Genomic DNA, 20,003 nt, shown 5'->3' on the forward strand with positions numbered 1-20,003 from the left:
GAAGGATTCCAAAAGGTGGGGGCGAAGGATGCGCTCTCACACATAAACTATCATAAATGTCTACATTCTCATAGCATTATCAGGACTCTGTCCTTGCTTTCCCCAGATGTTCCACACTCCCTAACAGGAATGTATGGGAAGGTGCTGATTACTCTTTCTCAAGTTAGCTTCGTTTTTCTCTATTCTACTTCACAAGCAATAAAGCAAGAAGGGGGAGGGGGAAAGAATAACAGAGTTAATAGGCTTTGGTCCTTCATGATATTTCACAGGCCAGCTTTATGGAAGACCCTAAAATAATCAACTACCAGTGGAATTCTACCATGCTTGACACAATGCCTATTTTGCCTCACTTTTTTTCCCAGAAGAGGAGAACATCTAGAGATGGTAGTAGGCAAGGCACAGCATGGACAGAGAGGTTGTTTAGAAGCACGTGGCTGCACTGGATGAGTACAAATCTCCTGGACTAGGCGGTGTGCACCTGAGAGTGCTCAAAGAACTTTCTAGCAAGCTTTTAGAGCCTGTCCCCCTCATCTTCAAGATCTTTTGCAGGACAGGAGATACACCACAAGACTGGAGAATGGTGAATGTTACCCCAACCTTCAAAAAGGATGACCCAGGAAACTACAGACTAGTCAGTCTGACCTCTATCCCAGGAAAGATACTGGAGCAGATTTTAAACTAGGTCAATTTGTTAGCCTCCGAAGACAACTTGGTAATCCATGAAACTCAGCACAGATTTATCCCCAATAGGTCCTTCCAGACCAACTTGTTTCTTTCTTTGATCAAGGGATAAGCTTACTGGATCCTGGGAATGCCATCAACATTGTTTATATTGTTGGTAAAGCTTTTGACAGGATTCCCTGTGATTTTTTGATGAGTAAACTGGACAACTGCAGGCTGGACTCTAGGATAGTTTGATGGATAGGTGATTGGTGGGAGAACTGCACCCAAAGTGGAATTGTCTATAGCATTTCATCTGATTGGAAGAAAGCATCCAGTGTAGGGCTGCAGGGTTTGGTTCTGGGACCGGTACTTTTCAATTAAACTGGCACTCAGAAAAGGGCAGTGAGCTATTCCTGTTGGCTGGCAGCAGAGGATAAAATTCACAATGGGTTTGGATTATGGACTGAAAGATAGCGGCTGGATATTAGGAAAACAATTTTTTAACAGTAAGTCTAGATCAGAGGTGGAATCAATTACCTAGGGAAGTGGTGAGCTCCCCCTCACTGGGAGTCTTCAAGCAGCAGCTGGACAAACATTTGTCAGGGATGCTTTAGGAGGATCCTGCATTGAGAAGGGCATTGGACTAGATGGCCTATATGGCCCCTTCCAGCTCTTATGATTCTATTATTCTAACATGGGTTATAAATATTTTAGACAGAAGTTTTGCCACCTGACTGGGTCCACTAGAATATCACCTGTTCCAACTTACCTGCTGAATTTCATATGGATGGAAAGGCAAAGTATTAACTCCTGCATCTGTCAGTTCACGATCTACCTAAATAAGAAGATCCAGAAAAGATTTAATTTTCAGTTTTTACATCCCTTTGTTCTATGGGCAATATATTCCACAACAGGTCTAAGCTAATAGATTCCAAACTTTGACATTGGCAGGACAAATTAAAGAAAAAAGCAGGATAGGAAAAGAATAGCTAAAGAACAAGTATAACCAGGAAAAACACAGCCAAAGTAAGAAGAGGAAGAGTTGCATGGTGCCTCAATGCAAACAGATAGCAAGAATATTTTTCAAGTACTCTTTAAAAGATATGTTTTTATCTGCGGAGTTCACAAATGTGAAAGGTGATGTACAGCTGTTCAAATCATGCATCCCTGGGATCCCAGATATCTTTTCAAAATAATAATAAAAATATGAAAGATAATGCTGAGGAAGCAATCTTATTTATGACACGTTTTACATCACCTTCTGGCTTTACAAATGTCATTAAAATAAATATAACAGTTGTGTCAACTATGAAACTAAATTAACCATCACAGCAGCACAAGAAGAACTCATGGAAACTGTTTTAATGACACTACGGAGGACACATTGACAGTACCATCCTAAACAAAATTACACCTCGAGAAGCCAACTGACTTCAAGGGACTGAGAAGGGTGTAACTGGGTGTAACTGTACTTAGGATGCCACTGCTGGACTTTCAGCAGCAAAAGTAAGGGCACATTTGTTCATCTGCTGAAAGTGACAGACTAAGATGTAAAATGTACTTGGAATACCATTTATACAAAACATAGCTTTCCTAGAGATGATTTTATATTTTACAGGATACAGTTTTTATTGTAGAAGCTATGCAAATCTCTGGTAAATCAGCTGCACTAAATTATTCACTAAATTCAATGGCTAGCCTGATCTTGTCAGATCTTGGATGCTAAACAGGGTCGGACTCTGGTTAGTACTTGAATGCGACCCCACCAAGGAAGTCCAGGGTTGCTACATAAAGGGAGGCAATTTCAAACCACCTGTGAATGCCTTAAAAACCCTACTGGGACACCATAAGTCAGCTGTGACCCGCCAGCACTTTCCACCAACAACGTCTGTAGTAATAGACGAATATAGTCAAGCGTAAAATGTGAACCAGGTTCATTTTTTCCTGTAATGATTTTATCTTAAAACACTATATATATTTGTGTTTCTATGGGCAGGTATGTATGCACCTGCAAGTCAAGGAGACCTCTGGTGACTGACCCCCTACTAGGGGGGCATGAAGGACATTCAGAGATATGCTTGAATAAAGCGCTCTCCTGGCTTCCAGCTCTGTTATTCTAGGGAGGTCTCTCATCTAAGTACTTGTCAGAGTTGACCCTGCTTAGCTTCTGAGATCTGACAAGACTGGGCTTGCCTGGGCTATTTAGGTCAGGGTTATAACACTTCGGAGGAACTCAAGACAGCTTTAAGCCACTTCACACCTTTGCCCAGGGTTATTAGACTTTTTTTTTACCAAATCAAAGAGGAAACTGCTGCCCAGAATATTGCAAATCTCTTTATGACAGACCTTGAGACTAAATTAATCTGCAATCCAAGATCAGAATCCATTTTTTGAAAGTCCTTACATTTATAAATGTTTTATTGCTGACTTTTTTTGACTTTCAGTAATGTACACAATTTGAATGATTTTGTACTTAACACAGTGCAGCCCTCTATCAAATTCATGTGTCATTATGATCTAACATCTATCTCCTTTCTAGACACTATGGTCTTTAGGACCCAGTCACAGATATTTGCAATTAAATCTTACACAAAGGTGACAGATAAGAATTCATATTTGCATTTCCAATTCTATCACTCCCAACATTTGAGACAAAGTGTACCACACAGACTTTGAAACACAATCTGATAGACTAGAAACATCTTTTTTACAAAGAAGATATGATAGCCACTTCAACTAAAACGAGACGCCAGGGCTAAAACAACGTATTCATCGGTTTAAAGGTAAACCTAACAAAAACTTGCAGAGAATTACCTGTGCCTTTAATTTTTCATCTCTCTCTGACTGTTTTTTTTTAAAAAAACCATTCTTAGCAATTGGCACATTGTTGAACATATCCCAGCCTGCATTAATCTACTTTATAATGGCTTAAGGAAATTTAAGAGCATACATTTTGCTCCAATTTCTTACCATCTTTGGAAAAAATCATGCCTAGTTCTGGACATTATTGTGGCATCTGTTCTGTATGTCCACGATCACGGAATACTAAAAAACATTAATATTGCCTAATTTTGAAAAAGTTCTTTCTATATATACAAACTGTGCCATCTCAAGAGTGTATTAGGTGCACAATTATGGAGGCCCTTCTGTCCATCATTTTACTAGTAAAAAACATAAGCCAGATGAGTCCACATTTTTAGTCTTAGAAAAATTAGAACTGCATCAGTTCAACATAATAGTTCAGCAGAAACTCCTATGAAGAGAAACTTATTAGATTTTCCAATTAAAAACTATGGATTCAACCAATCATGATTATTCTTGTTTTTTGTAATAATTTTTTCTAAATATTTTGTGCCCGTCCCTTTAATTCACTTTTTTAATGCACACAGCCAGCTACATCCAATCTGTAATTTCAGTATTTGACATTCACTGTATTTTATGTGATTTCACTGACTGCTGAAGACTGAAAAATTGTTGAAAACTAGGTTCCTTGTAAAATTATCCTTGGCTACTAAGAACAAACTGAAAAACAATTAGTGATATTTGCTATAGCGCTTGAATTTTATTGAGTCTCTTTAAACTTTATAGAACTTCTCCACCGGGGACTTGAAGAAAGTGGTGCTAAAAGACTTTATTATATGTATTAATAATAACAAATAAGAATTTAATACTTTGAATATATACTTTATTGTTGTGTTGCACTTTTTGTCAATTTCTTGTTGTTTAGTTTTGCCATATTCTAGGCTGTGACTTCTGCCATTTTTTGTTTTACACTGTTGAGAATGGCAGCAGCCTCCCAATTAGAATGTGTCAGGCACAATATTGCTCATGTAATCGTCACATGACAGTATACACTGGTTTTTCCTTTATACCAGTATATATCTCCTAAAAGAAACATATTGTGGGACTTATTACACTTAGCTTTTGATAGTATTGTTTGAGAGATATGTTCTCTGAAATCTGTGTTATAATAATCAAAATTTAATAACATCGTTTCCAGATTGTATTTATTGCTTTACTACATCTTTAGAGATAATAACCTCTTCAGGATGAACAAGCATAACTTAATGATATACCAAAATGTCTGCCTATTATCATTAACAGTATTACCTTCCAAGTAAGAGTAAAAAATCTGAGCATAAACAAAATTGCTACTTTACAGCACACTGAAAGAACAGGCCAGTCCAAGCCACTCAGACTTAACACAGAAATCAGTATTGTTAATTCCTTAAGTACAAAAATATTGCTTCTCTCACCTGAATAGCGATCATCCTGGAAGGGGGATTGTTTCTTATCACAGATTTCTTATCAGAAACAGAACTAGATCTAGCTTCATTACTGTAATGGTCAATCTTATCATAAGGTTGATTTTCTGATTTTGCTAGCACACATGGAAGCTTCTGGAACTTCTGCTCTTCATTACTTGCCATAAGATTACCAATGCTATAATTGTTGCCTATTGCTTCTGGATCACTATCAAGGTAAGCATCATAACTTTCATATATATAATTAGACTGATCTGATACATCTGGCATAAACAATATTTGAGTAATGACTGGAAAAGTTCTTTCACTTTGAGAGTCTGAAGGAACTTCATTTAGAAATACTGGGTGGTTTTCAGACAAAGCTGATGGCAATGATACTTTTGACGTAGATAGTGATGCTGTTATTGTGTCAGTTGTCTGACTAGAAAAAGGATATGTAGGAACAAAAGGATTAAAAGAGGAATGGCTGGTAGTCATATATTCTTGATTACAATTGGCTACTGAGTCAGTTCTTGTTGGTACATGAGATTTATTAATATGAGAGACAGGCTTAAACTCCTTAGCAGCTGGATTTAAATGTAGTTTGCTTTCAGAATTCTGTTCTTGACAAGTCAGGCAGGTTGAATAATCTCCATTTCTATTTTTTTTTTCAACTCCAGAGACATCTACATTTTCATTCAGCATAACTGCATGTTTCATCAAACCAATAAGGTCACCCATCATAATAAAACGCAAAGACTGCAACAGGAAAGATTTCAGGCCACCAGCATCTTCCACAATCTTACGGGTGGCTACAGGAAAGTATTCATATTCTCCAATTAACAGTGGACTATCAATTTCCATTGGGCCATGTTCTTCCAAGATTTGAGAGAAATAGCTGTGAAAAGTAAAGTTCTAATTTCAGTATGATGTTGTACAATGCAGCTGAGAAATCCTTTAGACAAATATAGCACAACATGATAAATTAAGGAGTTCAATAGGGCTCTGAAAAGATTTTCAGATGAAGAACTTCTGAAGACTTCAATATGGACTATTAATAAAATTTGTACCAGACATAACAAGCAGTTGCAAATCAGATTCTTGCAGCTAATTCTCTAATTCCAGTGACAAATTCCTAGCAATATAGTTTTGTCCCAGTAAAACAAGTGTTTTTTAAAAAAATTCTACCAGCTGGAAGGGGTGTGTAATTAGGGCAGACACCCATCTTTATTTTTGTTTAATAAATAAAAACTTATTAAAATGAGAAATGGCAACATACTCATACAAGTTTTCACAAGTTGTGTCTGGATAGTTGTCCAACATTCTCTGGTAACTGCTACTGGAAGAAACATTAAATAAAGCTTCAAATTCCTCAACTTGATCATAAAGGTAATCTGGAATTCTGAAAGGCTCACATGGATTCATAAAACTTCTGTTAAGACAAGAAATATGAAATTCAACATTCTTATAAATGGAAATACCTTGGTTAATAGTTAGTAAAAGATCAACAACTGATTATTCAATTTGTTCCAGACACAGGCTGATAATTAGATAGAGTAAGGAAATTAGAACAGAAACAAAGATTAAGACAGCAAAGAACTACAGTAGTATAACTTGCAGGTTATGGCTTGGATTCAGTGATGCACAAACAGAAAAAGACATGGACTGTGTGCAGTTCTGCTTGTGAAACATCTTGAGCAACAGTCAATGCTTTCCTCCTATACTGCACCTATATCAAAAGCATAAATGCAGTCTGAATCATGGTTTGCAGCTGGCCACATCAAAATTAACTGCCTTGTTTTACCGCCCCCACCCCCCCCAGTATTTTCCAGTAAATATTCTGATCTATATTAGGCAACATGTGAATTGTGCTCTCTTTTATATAAGAATAATGGCCAGAAGGGGCAAGGTCTTTTCATATGGTGGCACTTCTTTGTGGAGCTCTGCCTCTACCACTCTGAGACTGAAACCTTCACTGTTCTGTTTTATGTACAGGGTGCAGACATATTTAAGCACATTTATTTTGACACGGTAATCTTGAAGTAGACAACACATTTCAGAGAGTGTTAGCATCCAAATGTTCTAAAAAAAATCTTGCATTCATGAAATTAGAAACTTGGCTTTCCTTACTTTACCTAATGGAGTAACTGCACATATACAGCACATATTTTTGTCAAGTGACAAAAAGAAAATTGTTTAATATTTTTCAAGGAAAGATTAATCTAAAATTTCAGAAATTAAGTTCTGCACTTCAAGATGCTAGGACAATAAGATTAAATATACATTACGCCATTAAAGGTTTGGTATGGTATGATTACATGTGAATCAAAGGCTCTTGGACTTCACTCTACCTCTAGAGTGGAATAAATTCAGACTCTATTTGGAACAAACTGGTTTCCTCATTTATAGAAGTCTTTATAAGTATTTGGACAACAGCTTTGCCAGAACATTTTTAAGTTTAATTCCTTGTGTCTGGGATTTCAACACTCTATATTTAGACCCGCCTATGAACAACAAAACAATTTAAAACATGTTTCCCCACCCTTTCAAACACAAAACCAGGACTTCAGAATTCAAAAACTAATGTTTAACCTGAGATTCACTTTGTTAACAGCATCCTTTGTTGCATTTTTATACTGAAGTTGGTGTTTTTATTAAGAGAGAAAAAGAGTTTCTTGCGTCATGGCTTTTTACAGTGTTGGATCAAATAAATTCTAGAATGCATGTACTGTCACAGTATCCAGAAGATGGAATAAAAATGTGCTTCTTATTGCACACTGATCTTTGAGAAGACAAAAAGCTGCAGATTGCTTTTTAGTATCCGAGTTCTAAATAATAATAATAATAATAATAATAATAATAATAATAATAATAATAATAATAAATTTTATTTCTATCCCGCCCTCCCCACCTCGGCAGGCTCAGGGCGGTTAACAACATTTCATAAAAACATATAATGGTTAAAACTTTTACATTTAACAATATAAAACAGTAACATTAACTTAATAACATTAAAACAATCCAGTAAGTGCAGTTATTCAGCGGTGTGGTCTTAACCGCATTGGCGGGTGCTTAATTGCCGATCTTCTTAACAGTCCAGGTATGCAAGTTTAAAAAGGGCGGTCTTGCAGGCCCTGCGGAACTGGTCAAGGTTCCGCAGGGCCCGCACCTCCTCGGGGAGTCGGTTCCATAGGGTAGGGGCCGCGACTGAAAATGCCCGTACCCTAGTATTCTGATATTTAGTCTCCCTCGGCCCGGGGATGGTCATTAGATTTTTCCCAACTGATCTCAGTGCCCTCTGGGGTTCATACGGGGAGAGACGGTCCCTCAGGTAGGTAGGTCCTCGGCCATATAAGGCTTTAAAGGTAATGACCAACACTTTGTACTGGACCCGGTATATGATCGGCAGCCAGTGCAGTTCACGTAGCCTCGGCTGTATATGTTCCCGTTTTGGGAGTCCCAACAACAGCCTGGCCGCCGCGTTCTGCACTAACTGCAGTCTTCGAGTCCGGCACAAAGGTAGCCCCAAGTAGAGGGCATTACAGTAGTCCAATCTTGAGGTGACCGTTGCATGGATCACTGTTGCGAGGTCCCGGCGCTCAAGGAAAGGGGCCAACTGCCTTGCCCGCTTCAGATGGAAGAATGCTGACTTGGCAGTGGCTGCTATCTGGGCCTCCATCGATAGTGAAGGCTCCAGTAAAACACCCAGGCTCTTTACCTGGCGCGCTGCTTTCAATGGCGCGCCATCGAAGACCGGGAGAGCTATTTCCCTTCCCAGAGCGCCGCGACCCACGCAAAGGACCTCTGTCTTCGCTGGGTTCAGCTTCAGCCCACTCAGCCTGAGCCATGTCGCAACAGCCTGTAAGGCCCGGTCGAGATTCCCTGGTGCGGGGTCGGGCCAGCCGTCCATTAGTAGATAGAGCTGGGTGTCATCCGCATATTGATGGCAACCCAGCCCAAACCGCCGGGCAATCTGGGCGAGGGGGCGCATATAGATGTTGAACAACATCGGGGAGAGCACTGCTCCCTGGGGCACCCCACAGTCCAGTGTGCGCCTCCGGGACTGTTCACTCCCGATAGCCACCCTCTGTCCCCGACCTAGGAGAAAGGAGGAAAGCCATTGCAAGGCCGACCCCTCAACCCCAATGTCGGCGAGGCGGCGCGTCAGTAGCTGATGGTCGACTGTATCGAATGCAGCCGACAAATCTAATAGCATCAGCACCGCAACACCGCCTCGATCCAGTTGCCGTTGGAGGTCATCTACCAAGGCGACCAACACCGTCTCCGTCCCATGGCCCGGCCGGAAACCAGACTGACATGGGTGTAAGACAGAAGCGTCATCCAGAAACCTCTGAAGCTGCAACGCCACGGCCCTCTCAATAATTTTACCTAAAAACGGTAAGTTAGACACCGGCCGGTAGTTCGCCAATTCGGCCGGGTCTGCTGTAGCTTTTTTCAAGAGAGGGCGGACCAAAGCCTCTTTCAGAGGTGTTGGAAACTGCCCCTCTGAGAGGGACCTGTTTATGATGTCCCGTAAAGGACAACTAAGCTCCCCCTGGCAAGATTTAATCAGCCAAGAGGAGCAAGGGTCCAGATCGCATGTTGTCGGGCGAGCAGCAGAAAGGATTCTGTCAACTTCCTCCAGGCTAAGCGGGTCGAAGTGGTCCAGCACTAAACCCGAAGACAGGCACGGTGCCTCAATTTCACTCACTGTATCCAAAGTGGTAGGCAGGTCTTGGCGGAGCAACGAGATTTTATCTGCAAAGTATTTCGCAAATGCCTCACAGCCTATTTCTAATTCCCTAACGTTTGGTTTGCCTTGTGGCAGCGTTATAAGATCCCCAATTACTCTAAATAATTGTGCTGGGCGCGAATTTGCAGATGCAATCTTGGTTGCAAAGTAATCTTTCTTTGCAGCCTTGACTGCCATCTCGTAAGACTTCAGAAAACGTTCTGTAGGATGTTCTCGTTGCTTCGTCCCGAGTATGCCTCCATTGCCTCTCTAGTCGTCTGAGCCCTTGTTTCAGCCGGCGCAGCTCCAAGGTATACCATGGCGCCAGCTTCGTACGAGGGCGTAGAGGACGCCGAGGTGCAATTTCGTCGATAGCCCTGGACAGCTGGTCCTGCCAGATCTCCACCAGGTCATCGAGGGAATTGCCAGTGGGCCAGGGATCCCTCAGGGCTGTTTGGAACCGTTCCGGGTCCATCAAGCCCCGAGGGCGAGCCAAAATAGGCTCTCCGCCCATACAGGGTTGGGGCAGCGCCCCCATACGGGCCTTAAGGGCCAGGTGATCCGACCATGGTACCGCTTCTACGGCGATATCGTTCACCAGAATCCCAGATGCAAAGATCAGGTCTAATGTGTGCCCGGCCTGGTGTGTGGGAGTCGTGACAAATTGAGAGAGTCCCAGTGTCGCCATGGTCGACACTAGGTCCATCGCCTGAGTGGAGGCCGTGTCGTCGGCATGGACATTGAAGTCGCCCAAGACCATAAGCCTCGGGTACTCCAACGCCCAGCCCGCCACTGCCTCTAATAAAGACAGGTTTCATCTCAGCTGAATTTTGTATGTTTATTTCCATAGAACTCATACTGATTTCACTCATGTTTCTGGCACCTGGAGGGGAATGAATCAAAGATAAAGATGTAGGTGTAACACTTTCCACATGGAACGAAGAGTTTGTGCATTGTCAGCTTTCCCTAAGTTGTAGAGCAACCAAGCCCCAGGTCTGTGTTTGCAAATCTACAAACAAATCCCTTCCTATGGAAGGATCAGTGCTGCTTCATCAAATGGCCCTGGACCAGCCTTTGACTGTATGGTCCTCAGGTTAATCATATGTATATCACAGGGCATGGATGAGGTTAAGAGAATAGGTATTCAGAACTGGTGGAATACCTGTGCCTGCACAGATAACCATTGGCATCACAGAAAGATGATGTTATGTAACTAAGTAGAGAATGATAGCTGACTGATGACTTTCTTCGTCCAAGTCTACTCCATTCCTTTTTTCCAATAGAAGTTGAAACAAGTTAGCTGTGATTCTGTTGTCTCGTACGTCTTGTCCTAAGCCTCTGTTGTCATCTTGCATAAGTCAATGATCCATAATGATCTCTAACTGACCACTTTTCAAACTTGCAACTCCAAGAGACTGAGCAGAATGAAGAGTCAAATGAACCCTAGCATCCTGGACAAAAGCCCTTGTGGTCGCTGGATAGAAATTTGCTTGAAGCAATTTGTTCATTGTCTGCCTTGGCTGAATCTGATATCCATTGAAAGAAGATGAGGAGGAGGAGACTGCAGATTTATACCCTGCCCTTCTCTCTGAATCAGAGACTCAGAGCGGCTTACAATCTCCTATATCTTCTCCCTCCACAACATCATCTGCCCTTTCAAGGACAACTCCAGCAAGAGCTATAGTTGACCCAAGGTCATTCTAGCAGATGCAAGTGGAGGAGTGGAGAATCAAACCCAGTTCTCTCAGATAAGAGTCCGCACACTTAACCACTACACCAAACTGGCTCTCCTAGTAAAATCTATTGTGGGGTTCCATATCAGATGAAATTCTCATTGCAATCTCACAACTGTATTCTCCTCTAATATCCACAATATTGAATATTTCCATTGACTGGCCTAGCCCCTAAACTTTATAAGATCGTACTGTGTGAGACATTGTTCAGTTCCGCAAGGCCTGTAAGACTGTTCTCTTCCTGCAAGCCTTTAGTTGACTGTAGGAGAACCATGGAAGAATGAAACAACTGTCATCTTGAGACTGAGTAACATCTAATCTAGCACCAACTGTATACTGTTTTTAATTTATAATGTTTAATGATTTTATTGATTTTATGATGGCAATCATTGATCTATGATCTGATGTAAGCTGCCCTGAGCCCGCCTTGGCGGGGAGGGAGGGGTATAAATCAAATTAAACCTAAACCAAAACCTAAATGATGGAAAAAAGTGATAACTTCAGAAAAAATCTTCCCATGTGTTACTCGTATGGTAGGTGGATCAGAAAAGACATATAGCTTGGCTTCTCTATCTGGCAAAAAGAGTTCCATACCAAACAAACTCAATTTTTATATGATGATTTTTATTATTTTCTTTTGTATTTATCTTCTCCAGAAGTCCAGAATCTCCAGAGAACCAGACTTTAATGTAAGAGTTCTCTAACATGATCTCATCCAAAGCATTCTATATTTCTTTAATGCTTTGGGGTTTGATTAGTTTAGATTTATCAGTGTGATAGAGGTTATAATCCGCCAACATGGTTTCTGCATGTAATCCCTCCAGAAGCTGGTAAACTTCAAAACCCAGAGCCATAAAACAGATCTGGTATGCTTCATGTGATATACTAGCAGATCCATCTCGCACTGCACCAAGTTGGATTATCACTGGTTTTCCAGAAGGAGACAGTATTTTAACTTTAGGTGTATTCACACAGACTGAAACCACTGAGAAACACTCTTGTTCTGTATAGTTAAAGATCATGGGGTACCTTGGCTGCATATTCAGATCTATGACAGTCTTATGTGGAAGAGACTCCTGTGAAGACTGAACCTCATCCATTGTAAAGAATGGAATTGATGGGTTGTAACTATATATTTCTTGGTCCTTTAGAATAAGAACATGAGCTGAATCAATGATGATTTTTTTTCAAGTTCATTAATGAATGGAAAAACCTAATCCCATAATCAATGATGACCCAATCTTTAGAAGTTCCTGTGATAGCATCATGATGCTGAAAGAATCCCAAGTTTCTCCTAGCCTCTGTCAGTAACTTGTAGTGCTAAAATGAAGGAAATATTTTCATTCTTTCATTTTTTTGGACTGTGCCTAGGCCAAAGAGTAAAGAATTTCAGCAGCCTTTAAATATGACTCTAAAATCCTATCTAGCCATTTGTAGAAAGGCAGTGATATAAAATATCTACTCCAATAGTGGTGATCTCTGTCTACATATGTGAAGAAATCACCACTCAAAATACTGAACTACCTGGCTTTTCATCTAAACCACCAGCTTTCCATAGTGCCTCCAAGTAATCTGATAAAGTCCCAAACTGAGCATTAACATGCAACTCAGAATTAGAATTCATATAGTCAAAAAGCTTCTGATACTGTTGATCCCATTCTGAACTTTCAGTGTAGCGGAAATCGTCTCCTAATGGAACCAACAAGACTTTGGTACAAAAGAGCTTTGACTTCTTTCTGTATTGATCTAAAATCATTCAAGCCCTATGCTGAATGTTTCCAGAATGAATGGCTTCAGGAGGAACTCTCCAGGCTCTGCCACCAGGTAACCGTTTAAAATCAAACTAGAAGCAAACTTTAGGATCTGGTCCACAAATATGAGGCACATCACGGCTATAAAAAGGCATCATGTGGCAGAAAATATTTGTACTGGATTCTGAACCCCAATTTTGTCTCCTGGGGCGGCATAACTTCCCCTTTCCTCCTTGGTCCCCTACCCAGGCAAGTGCCTCCTGCCTCAGCAGGAGCCCCAACTCTTGCTACAGGGTGAGACCCAAAGCCGACGCGAGTTTCCAGGAACTAAGCAGGCTCCACTTTCGCTTCTCTGGCGCAGAGGGTGGCAGCCGGGGACAGTGAAGGGAAGGCACCACCATCTCTGTGCTTGCACTGCCTGCCTGAGCCCCCTACAGAGCAGAACTGGTAGCAGGCAAAGGGACTTGGCGCTCTTGCAGGCAGCACAGAGAGGGGAGTGGGGAGGAGCCCCAGCTGCCTGGCTCGCTGGTGCAGCAGCCGCATTTATTTTTCTGATGTTCTATTATTTAATTGTCTTAGTTTTACACTATCTATAATCTGCCAATTAGTTTATATTATCTATATTCTGCCATTTTGATTGCTGCTACCTAAAATGCTTTAAAGATACTTATTGCTTTTATTGTTATACTATTGTTCCTGGTGATAGTTTTAAATGTCACCTGCTACTGACTACTTTTATTCTGCCAGGCTTTTAGTTGAGGCTGCGGGCGTCTATTCTTGATCTGGTTGGCCTCCCCCATCGGCACTGCCATCTGTGTTACAAAATGGTTTATCATCTGCCATCTCTATGAGATATCATTATGTGAGAAGGCCAGGCTGGGCAATATGTGATAAGGTAAACTCCTCTGAGTGCTGTTGAGCTATCTATTTTTTAAAATGTTTTTATTGTATTTTATTGTTTTATCATATGTTGTACTCTGCCCTGAGCCCTACGGGGAATGGGCAGAACAGAAATATACTAAATAAATAAATAAATATTTCTTGTATACCGACTAAGGAATCTGAAGCAGCACAAATATTATTTACATAAATAAAGATTACTCACTCTAAAAATAACCAGGAAAGAATTTTAGGGAATGTCATAATAACGCTTTTCTAGGATTGCAGCATTTATTGAATCCTGATTAAGAAATGTCTTCCTCTCTCTCTCTCAGGTAAATTTACAGATATCCAATAAATGCAGTATTTAAATAGGTAGCACATGCCAAACACAAAAGATATCTCCTGAAATCACTGCAAAAATCAGATCAGAAGAAGACGATGAGAGCAATAGAGACAGTTATAGAAAAAACTGAGGGAGATCTGTCTCTGACTATCTGCTGATGCACCTAGAAATTCACAGAAGATGAATTTTCCTTCCTAGCACAATTCAATGTGGGCTTCCAGTTTATTCAAATCTATGATTAAACTTTATTATGATATTCCACACAGTCATCTTGGAATTGGGAAAGAGTGATACATGATGTTAAATAAGCAACAATAGTGTCTAAGGTATGGAGCTTGCATGCAAGGATACTCATGACACATTTCTTCCCCACTCTCCCCCTAGTAGCCCCTGAAATCTCTAAAACACTAATGTTAGAGGTCCTAGGCTTCTCATGGACAAAAAGTCACATCACTGGCAACACAGGGCAAAATCATACACTCTTGGTTTGGTCAGCAGTTCAGCCCCTTACACACACACACACACACACAAAATTTCCCATCAGTGCGGAAGCAGTGCCAATCTGGTTTCCCTCTACTCACTGCAGTCCCATAGACCACACATGGTTGACTGTCCTCATGAGTCTCAGAACTTTCAGAATATTTTGGAAATTTCAGTGCCCCAATAGGGAAGGTGAAGCAGAAAAGAATCATGTCCACAGGTATCCTTCCTTATATTCGTTATATTTATATAACGAATTTTGATTAGTCAGATGTATCTTTAGTATTGAATTAGAATCTATAACCTCGGGGAAGTCTATATTGGAGGGAGGGGGGATTGAAAAGTCATATGGGTTAGTATTGAAGCAACGAAGGGAAATTAAGTTCTGTAACCATATGCTATCAATAAATTGGTTAAAACACAGGTATCCTTCCTCACTCTCCACAGAATCCAAGCATTTATCCTTAATTTACATGCAGTGTCAAGTTTAGTTCCACTGAAATAGTTAACATAAACAAATTTATTTATCTGAATGTTTCTGGATCATGAAATGTGCTTTCCTCAAATAGAAACTGATCTGATCCACAGGCTAAAAAGCACTGCATATCACAACAAACTGAATTTCAGTTTGAGCACATAGTACAACTGTGTAGACAGTTTGAAGCTCTTCTGGAAAAATGCCAGCTACAGTGAACCACACCTTCAATACAACATTTCTAAAAATATGGATATATTAGTACAGATTTTGAAATTTAAGGGTTATCAAATGTTGAGTATATCTGTATTCTCCAAGACATCAGAAGCTTAATCATTGTCCTTTAATTTGGCTGAGTCAAGCTTGGTTTTCCAGCTTGAACGGTACACAGACCCTTAGATATCAGTAACACCCTAACTTCCTCAATTTCATGTTAGTGAAATGTTTATAGCATAAAAAGTCACTGTTCTTCCTCATTATACCCACCTGTTTTGCGTGGCTTTTTGTCCAGCACCTAACAGTAATCTTTTAGTACACATGGGGGGCCATGAGGGAAGAGAAGGCAAGAAAGCTCTACCTCTGCCAGTGCCTTAAACCAGTAGTACATAGACTACAACTCAGCTTTAATCCTTAAATACACCTGCTGGACCATTCTCCACCACTGCCTTTTGAAAAAAATTGGAATTGTGCCAGTAAAATAGCCCTATTCAAGTCACCAAGATAAATAAGTTAGTTTCAAAGCAACTATTTAGTTGTTTATTGCTTAGCATACCTCAGACATAATTCACACACACAATGTATTATCAGGCAGGTGCATAATTCTCCCACTGAAACCAAAGTAACTTAACTTTGGCAGGACTGTTAGAACTTATGATGTTACAATGTTAGAACTTACAATGCATTTTCTTCTGAAAATATATTGTCTTCCTCTCGAGTTGATGCACCAACTCCTCCAGAGAGAACTGAAATAGCCTAATTGACATGGAAAAAGGAAAAAAAAGAAGCCATGTGTACTGTACGTAATATTTCAACAGAGACCACCTTTAGAGCATGGGATGTAAGCAAAGTGTATAAAATAAAGCTCATCTGAAAGGATTTCTGAACTTATGTGTATTTTTCTATCAATATTCATCATAGAAGAAAACAGAAAGCAAATAAAACAATCAGATGTCATTAATATTATTATACTTTCAATGGACTATTATTTTTGTTCATATTGATTAACAGCTATATATATTCTGATTGTTCTTTTACATTTGTGAAGAGGCCTTATTTTCTCTGTCTTACAGTACCAGACAGATGGGAGCCTTCATAAACAAACATGCAACATTTAAAAACAAAATTATTTTCCTCCAGAACAGCTGTTTTGTTGATATGCAGCCTCATGGATATTTAACTAAAACTCATGCAAGAAACCATTAGAATTCTTAAAAAGGCAATAGCCCTACAGCATCAGAATCACCGTAAGATTCCTACCACTTCATTGCCTGAGTACCCTCAGTACGTGAGTTACAGTACAAGAAACTTGAAGACTAGAAAATGACAAAAGGAGAGGCTTACTGGTTTTAGAATACTATCTGAATTGTTTGCTGGAGGCCCTATTTGGGAAACAGTTTCAGTCTGAGAAATTACCAGAATAATTAAGAGGTTCACCTAAACTGATTTTGTTCCAAGTCCACATTGTATAAAATGGATATAGTTTTTCTATATGTGCACAATTTTCCAAGCCTAAAGAAGACTGAAGGTTTGTAATTGGACTGCTTATTGGCAAAGAAAGAAGGATTTTGGCATAATTTAGTTGCCAATATCTTCCTTTAATTTTCAAAATGACATAAAAGTCTAGAGGAGAAAAAAGCAAGGGAAGAAGATAAAGAAAAGTATATGGATATTTGTTAGTATTTTTGCTGCACTGTAACACTGTAATCTATCTTTAAAAATAAGATATATACCCTTGATTCCTTCGGTTTCTTTCTGTTTCTGTTTTTTACTTTGATACCATTATTCTGGAAGGAAAAAGAAATTCAATGTTTACCTTCAGTCATCATAACTGACACTCTTCATAACTTGTAAAAACTTTGTATTGGGTTTAACTTGTAAATTCTTTGTATTTTTTTAACTTAAAAGACAATGGAGATAGACCCTGTTTATTTGCTTTTTCTCCATTTTTATTCATTATTACCCACAAAACACTAATAGGCTGCAAACAGTTTCCAAATAAGTGATGTCTACACAAAACCCACATCTGTTATTTGAGGAAGAAACAGCCACAGACAGAGATGCTTGTTCTGCAACAGCTCTGAGATGTTAAATTGTTGTCTTCCTCTCATATACAGGGGACACTACTGAGCTTTCTGCTAGCACACCCCACTCCAGGCATTTTGCCAGTCAAAGTGAAATTGTTTTACCAGTTTTCTCAATACTGACAAACACTCAAACTACTACACTGGAATAGTCACATCCCTTTAAACAGTGCCAAGGTAGTATGTGATGTTAGCTCCTTAAAACCTCATTTTGTAAAGAAGAATCACAGGCTAACACTAATGTTAGAGGCCCCAGGCTTCTCATGGACAAAAAGTCACTGGCAACACAGGGCAAAATCATACTCTTGGTTTGGTCAGCAGTTCAGCCCCTTACACACACACACACACACAATTTCCCATCAGTGCAGAAGCAGTGCCAACCTGGTTTTCCTCTACTCACTGCAGTCCCATAGACCACCATAGACCTGAACAATATACCAGACACCTAAGGTCTACAATTCATGAAGGTAGGAGACAAACTGGAGAGAGGAAAAGGAAAGTGCTTCCAAATCAGCTCCCAAATGAACCTCTCTTCGAAGAACTTGCCTTTACTACCTGGACCACTAAAGGTGATTGATGGGGGAAATTTGAAAGTATCATCCAACAGCAAGCCTACCTTTGTAAAGAATTTAAGGAGTCAAGGTGAATCACTATTCTGACTTAAGTAAATAAGATAAACAGCCATTCTTCCCCAAATATAATGCAAACAAATTTCAAATGCAAACTTTTCTTCAGAAATGTAACACTACAAATACCTAGGGAAAAAACTTACTTGGAAAATTTGCCACAGGGAATACAATCACTGTTCACAATAGGTAATGAAAAATACAGAGATCTGATTAACAAAACTAATTTCATTGTGATATTTATATTATTATTATTATTAGTGAATTTGGTTTTTAAACCACGCTTCCCTGTGAAGCGGGTGTCAGAGTGGTGTACATCAATATAAAACATATACATATATATATAAATAACAGAATCATATTTTAAATCCCTACCATATTACAGTAATAGCCTATAACCAATAAGACGGTGATGAAATTGCTAAAACATACTGCTATCTTGGGAAGGGGGAGAGGCAGGAGAAAAACTGATGATTTTCAAGTGGTCATCTGTGCACACACATGGGTCTTGCCACTGGCAACAGATCCTGACCTAGGAATCTCCAATAGCTCGCTTTGAGCATCTTTTGGCTCGCTCTGGGGAGCAGGCACTGACTGCACATGCCTGGAGCAAGCAGAAGGCACCCCTACCACTCAGTTACTTCCAGTCGCTACTGACAATCTACATAGGCATTATGCAGAAGAGCCAGCAGAGGGGAAGGCTGGGTGAGCGTGTGTGACTGCAAAGATGACCACTCAAAGATCATCAGTTACAAGTAAGCAACCTTTTTATCTTCAATGTGGTCTCTGTGCAGTCCCACACATGGGTGATTAGCAAGCTGAAAAGCAGATTTGGAGATGGGTGCTGGCAAGCAAAAAGAATTATACTTACATTATCTGCAGGCACTCACCTGGGACAGCATCAGTGGATGATAGATTTGAGGACTACTTGGCCAAAGGAGGCATCACGTCTAGCACGAACATCAAAGCATAGTGGGAGACAAATGTGGACAGAGAGGACCAAGGTGCAGCAGAGCAGATGTCCTCCAAGGAGACATCCTCAAGGAAGGCTGAAGAGATCGAGACAGCTCTAGCTGAATGAGCCTTGAAATCTTCAGGTAAGGGTTGTTTAGCAATCTTGTAGCACAACCAAATAGCATTATATACCCACTTAGACAGTCTCTGGGTAGAGATCTTGGAACCCTTACGAGGATTGCCATAGGCCACAAACAAGTTAGGGTCCTTACAGAAGGGTCGTGTACGTGAAAAGACAAAGCCTGTCTGACGTTGAGGGTGTGTAGAGCTATCTGCCCAGAATCTTTAGGTTCAGGAAAAAACGCAGATAAAGAAGTAGAACTGGAAAGGTGGAAGGCTGAAACCATCTTGGGGAGGAAAGCCACATCCGTTCGGAGGACCACCTTACTCTTATGGAAAACTGTATATGGAGGATCAGAATGAAATGCACGCAGGTCACTGGCTTGTTTGTCCGATGTGAGTGCAACTAGCAAGGCAGTTTTACAGGAAAGAAGGTGTAAATCAATGAAAGCTAAATGCTCAAATGGAGGCTTCATGAGCTGGGAAAGAACCAAAGACAAACTCCAAACAGGAACTATAGATTTAACTGGAGAACGGAGATGTAGCAGTCCTTTTAGAAAAGATTTAGACAGTGGGGAAAAAGTCTGGCCATCGACAGGCATGTGAAAAGCCGAGATGGCTGACAGATGAACTTTCAAGGAAGAATAACTAAATCCAGAAACCTGTAACAACAGCAAATATTGTAAGACTGAGGGGAGTG

The 20,003-nt window shown here is 40.2% G+C and overlaps 1 protein-coding gene and 2 pseudogenes across 1 annotated transcript in view; all 3 read right to left on the reverse strand.

Annotated features, from left to right (window-relative positions):
* TTC3 (tetratricopeptide repeat domain 3) overlaps nucleotides 1-20,003 on the reverse strand; it is a 196,659-nt gene that overhangs the window by 43,569 nt on the left and 133,087 nt on the right. The window contains exons 30-34 of the mRNA XM_060234268.1: nucleotides 17,253-17,306; nucleotides 16,199-16,275; nucleotides 6,187-6,339; nucleotides 4,920-5,805; nucleotides 1,433-1,498 (exon numbers count right to left, since the gene is read on the reverse strand). Of these exons, the coding sequence (XP_060090251.1) occupies nucleotides 1,433-1,498; nucleotides 4,920-5,805; nucleotides 6,187-6,339; nucleotides 16,199-16,275; nucleotides 17,253-17,306 (1,236 nt within the window). The remainder of the gene's footprint in view (nucleotides 1-1,432; nucleotides 1,499-4,919; nucleotides 5,806-6,186; nucleotides 6,340-16,198; nucleotides 16,276-17,252; nucleotides 17,307-20,003) is intronic.
* Nucleotides 10,448-11,646, reverse strand: LOC132568859 (alpha-mannosidase 2-like; annotated as a pseudogene).
* On the reverse strand, nucleotides 11,963-15,040 carry LOC132568860 (alpha-mannosidase 2-like; annotated as a pseudogene).

Source organism: Heteronotia binoei, chromosome 3, assembly GCF_032191835.1.
Source record: "Heteronotia binoei isolate CCM8104 ecotype False Entrance Well chromosome 3, APGP_CSIRO_Hbin_v1, whole genome shotgun sequence".
In the NCBI taxonomy this organism is placed as follows: Eukaryota; Metazoa; Chordata; class Lepidosauria; order Squamata; family Gekkonidae; genus Heteronotia; species Heteronotia binoei.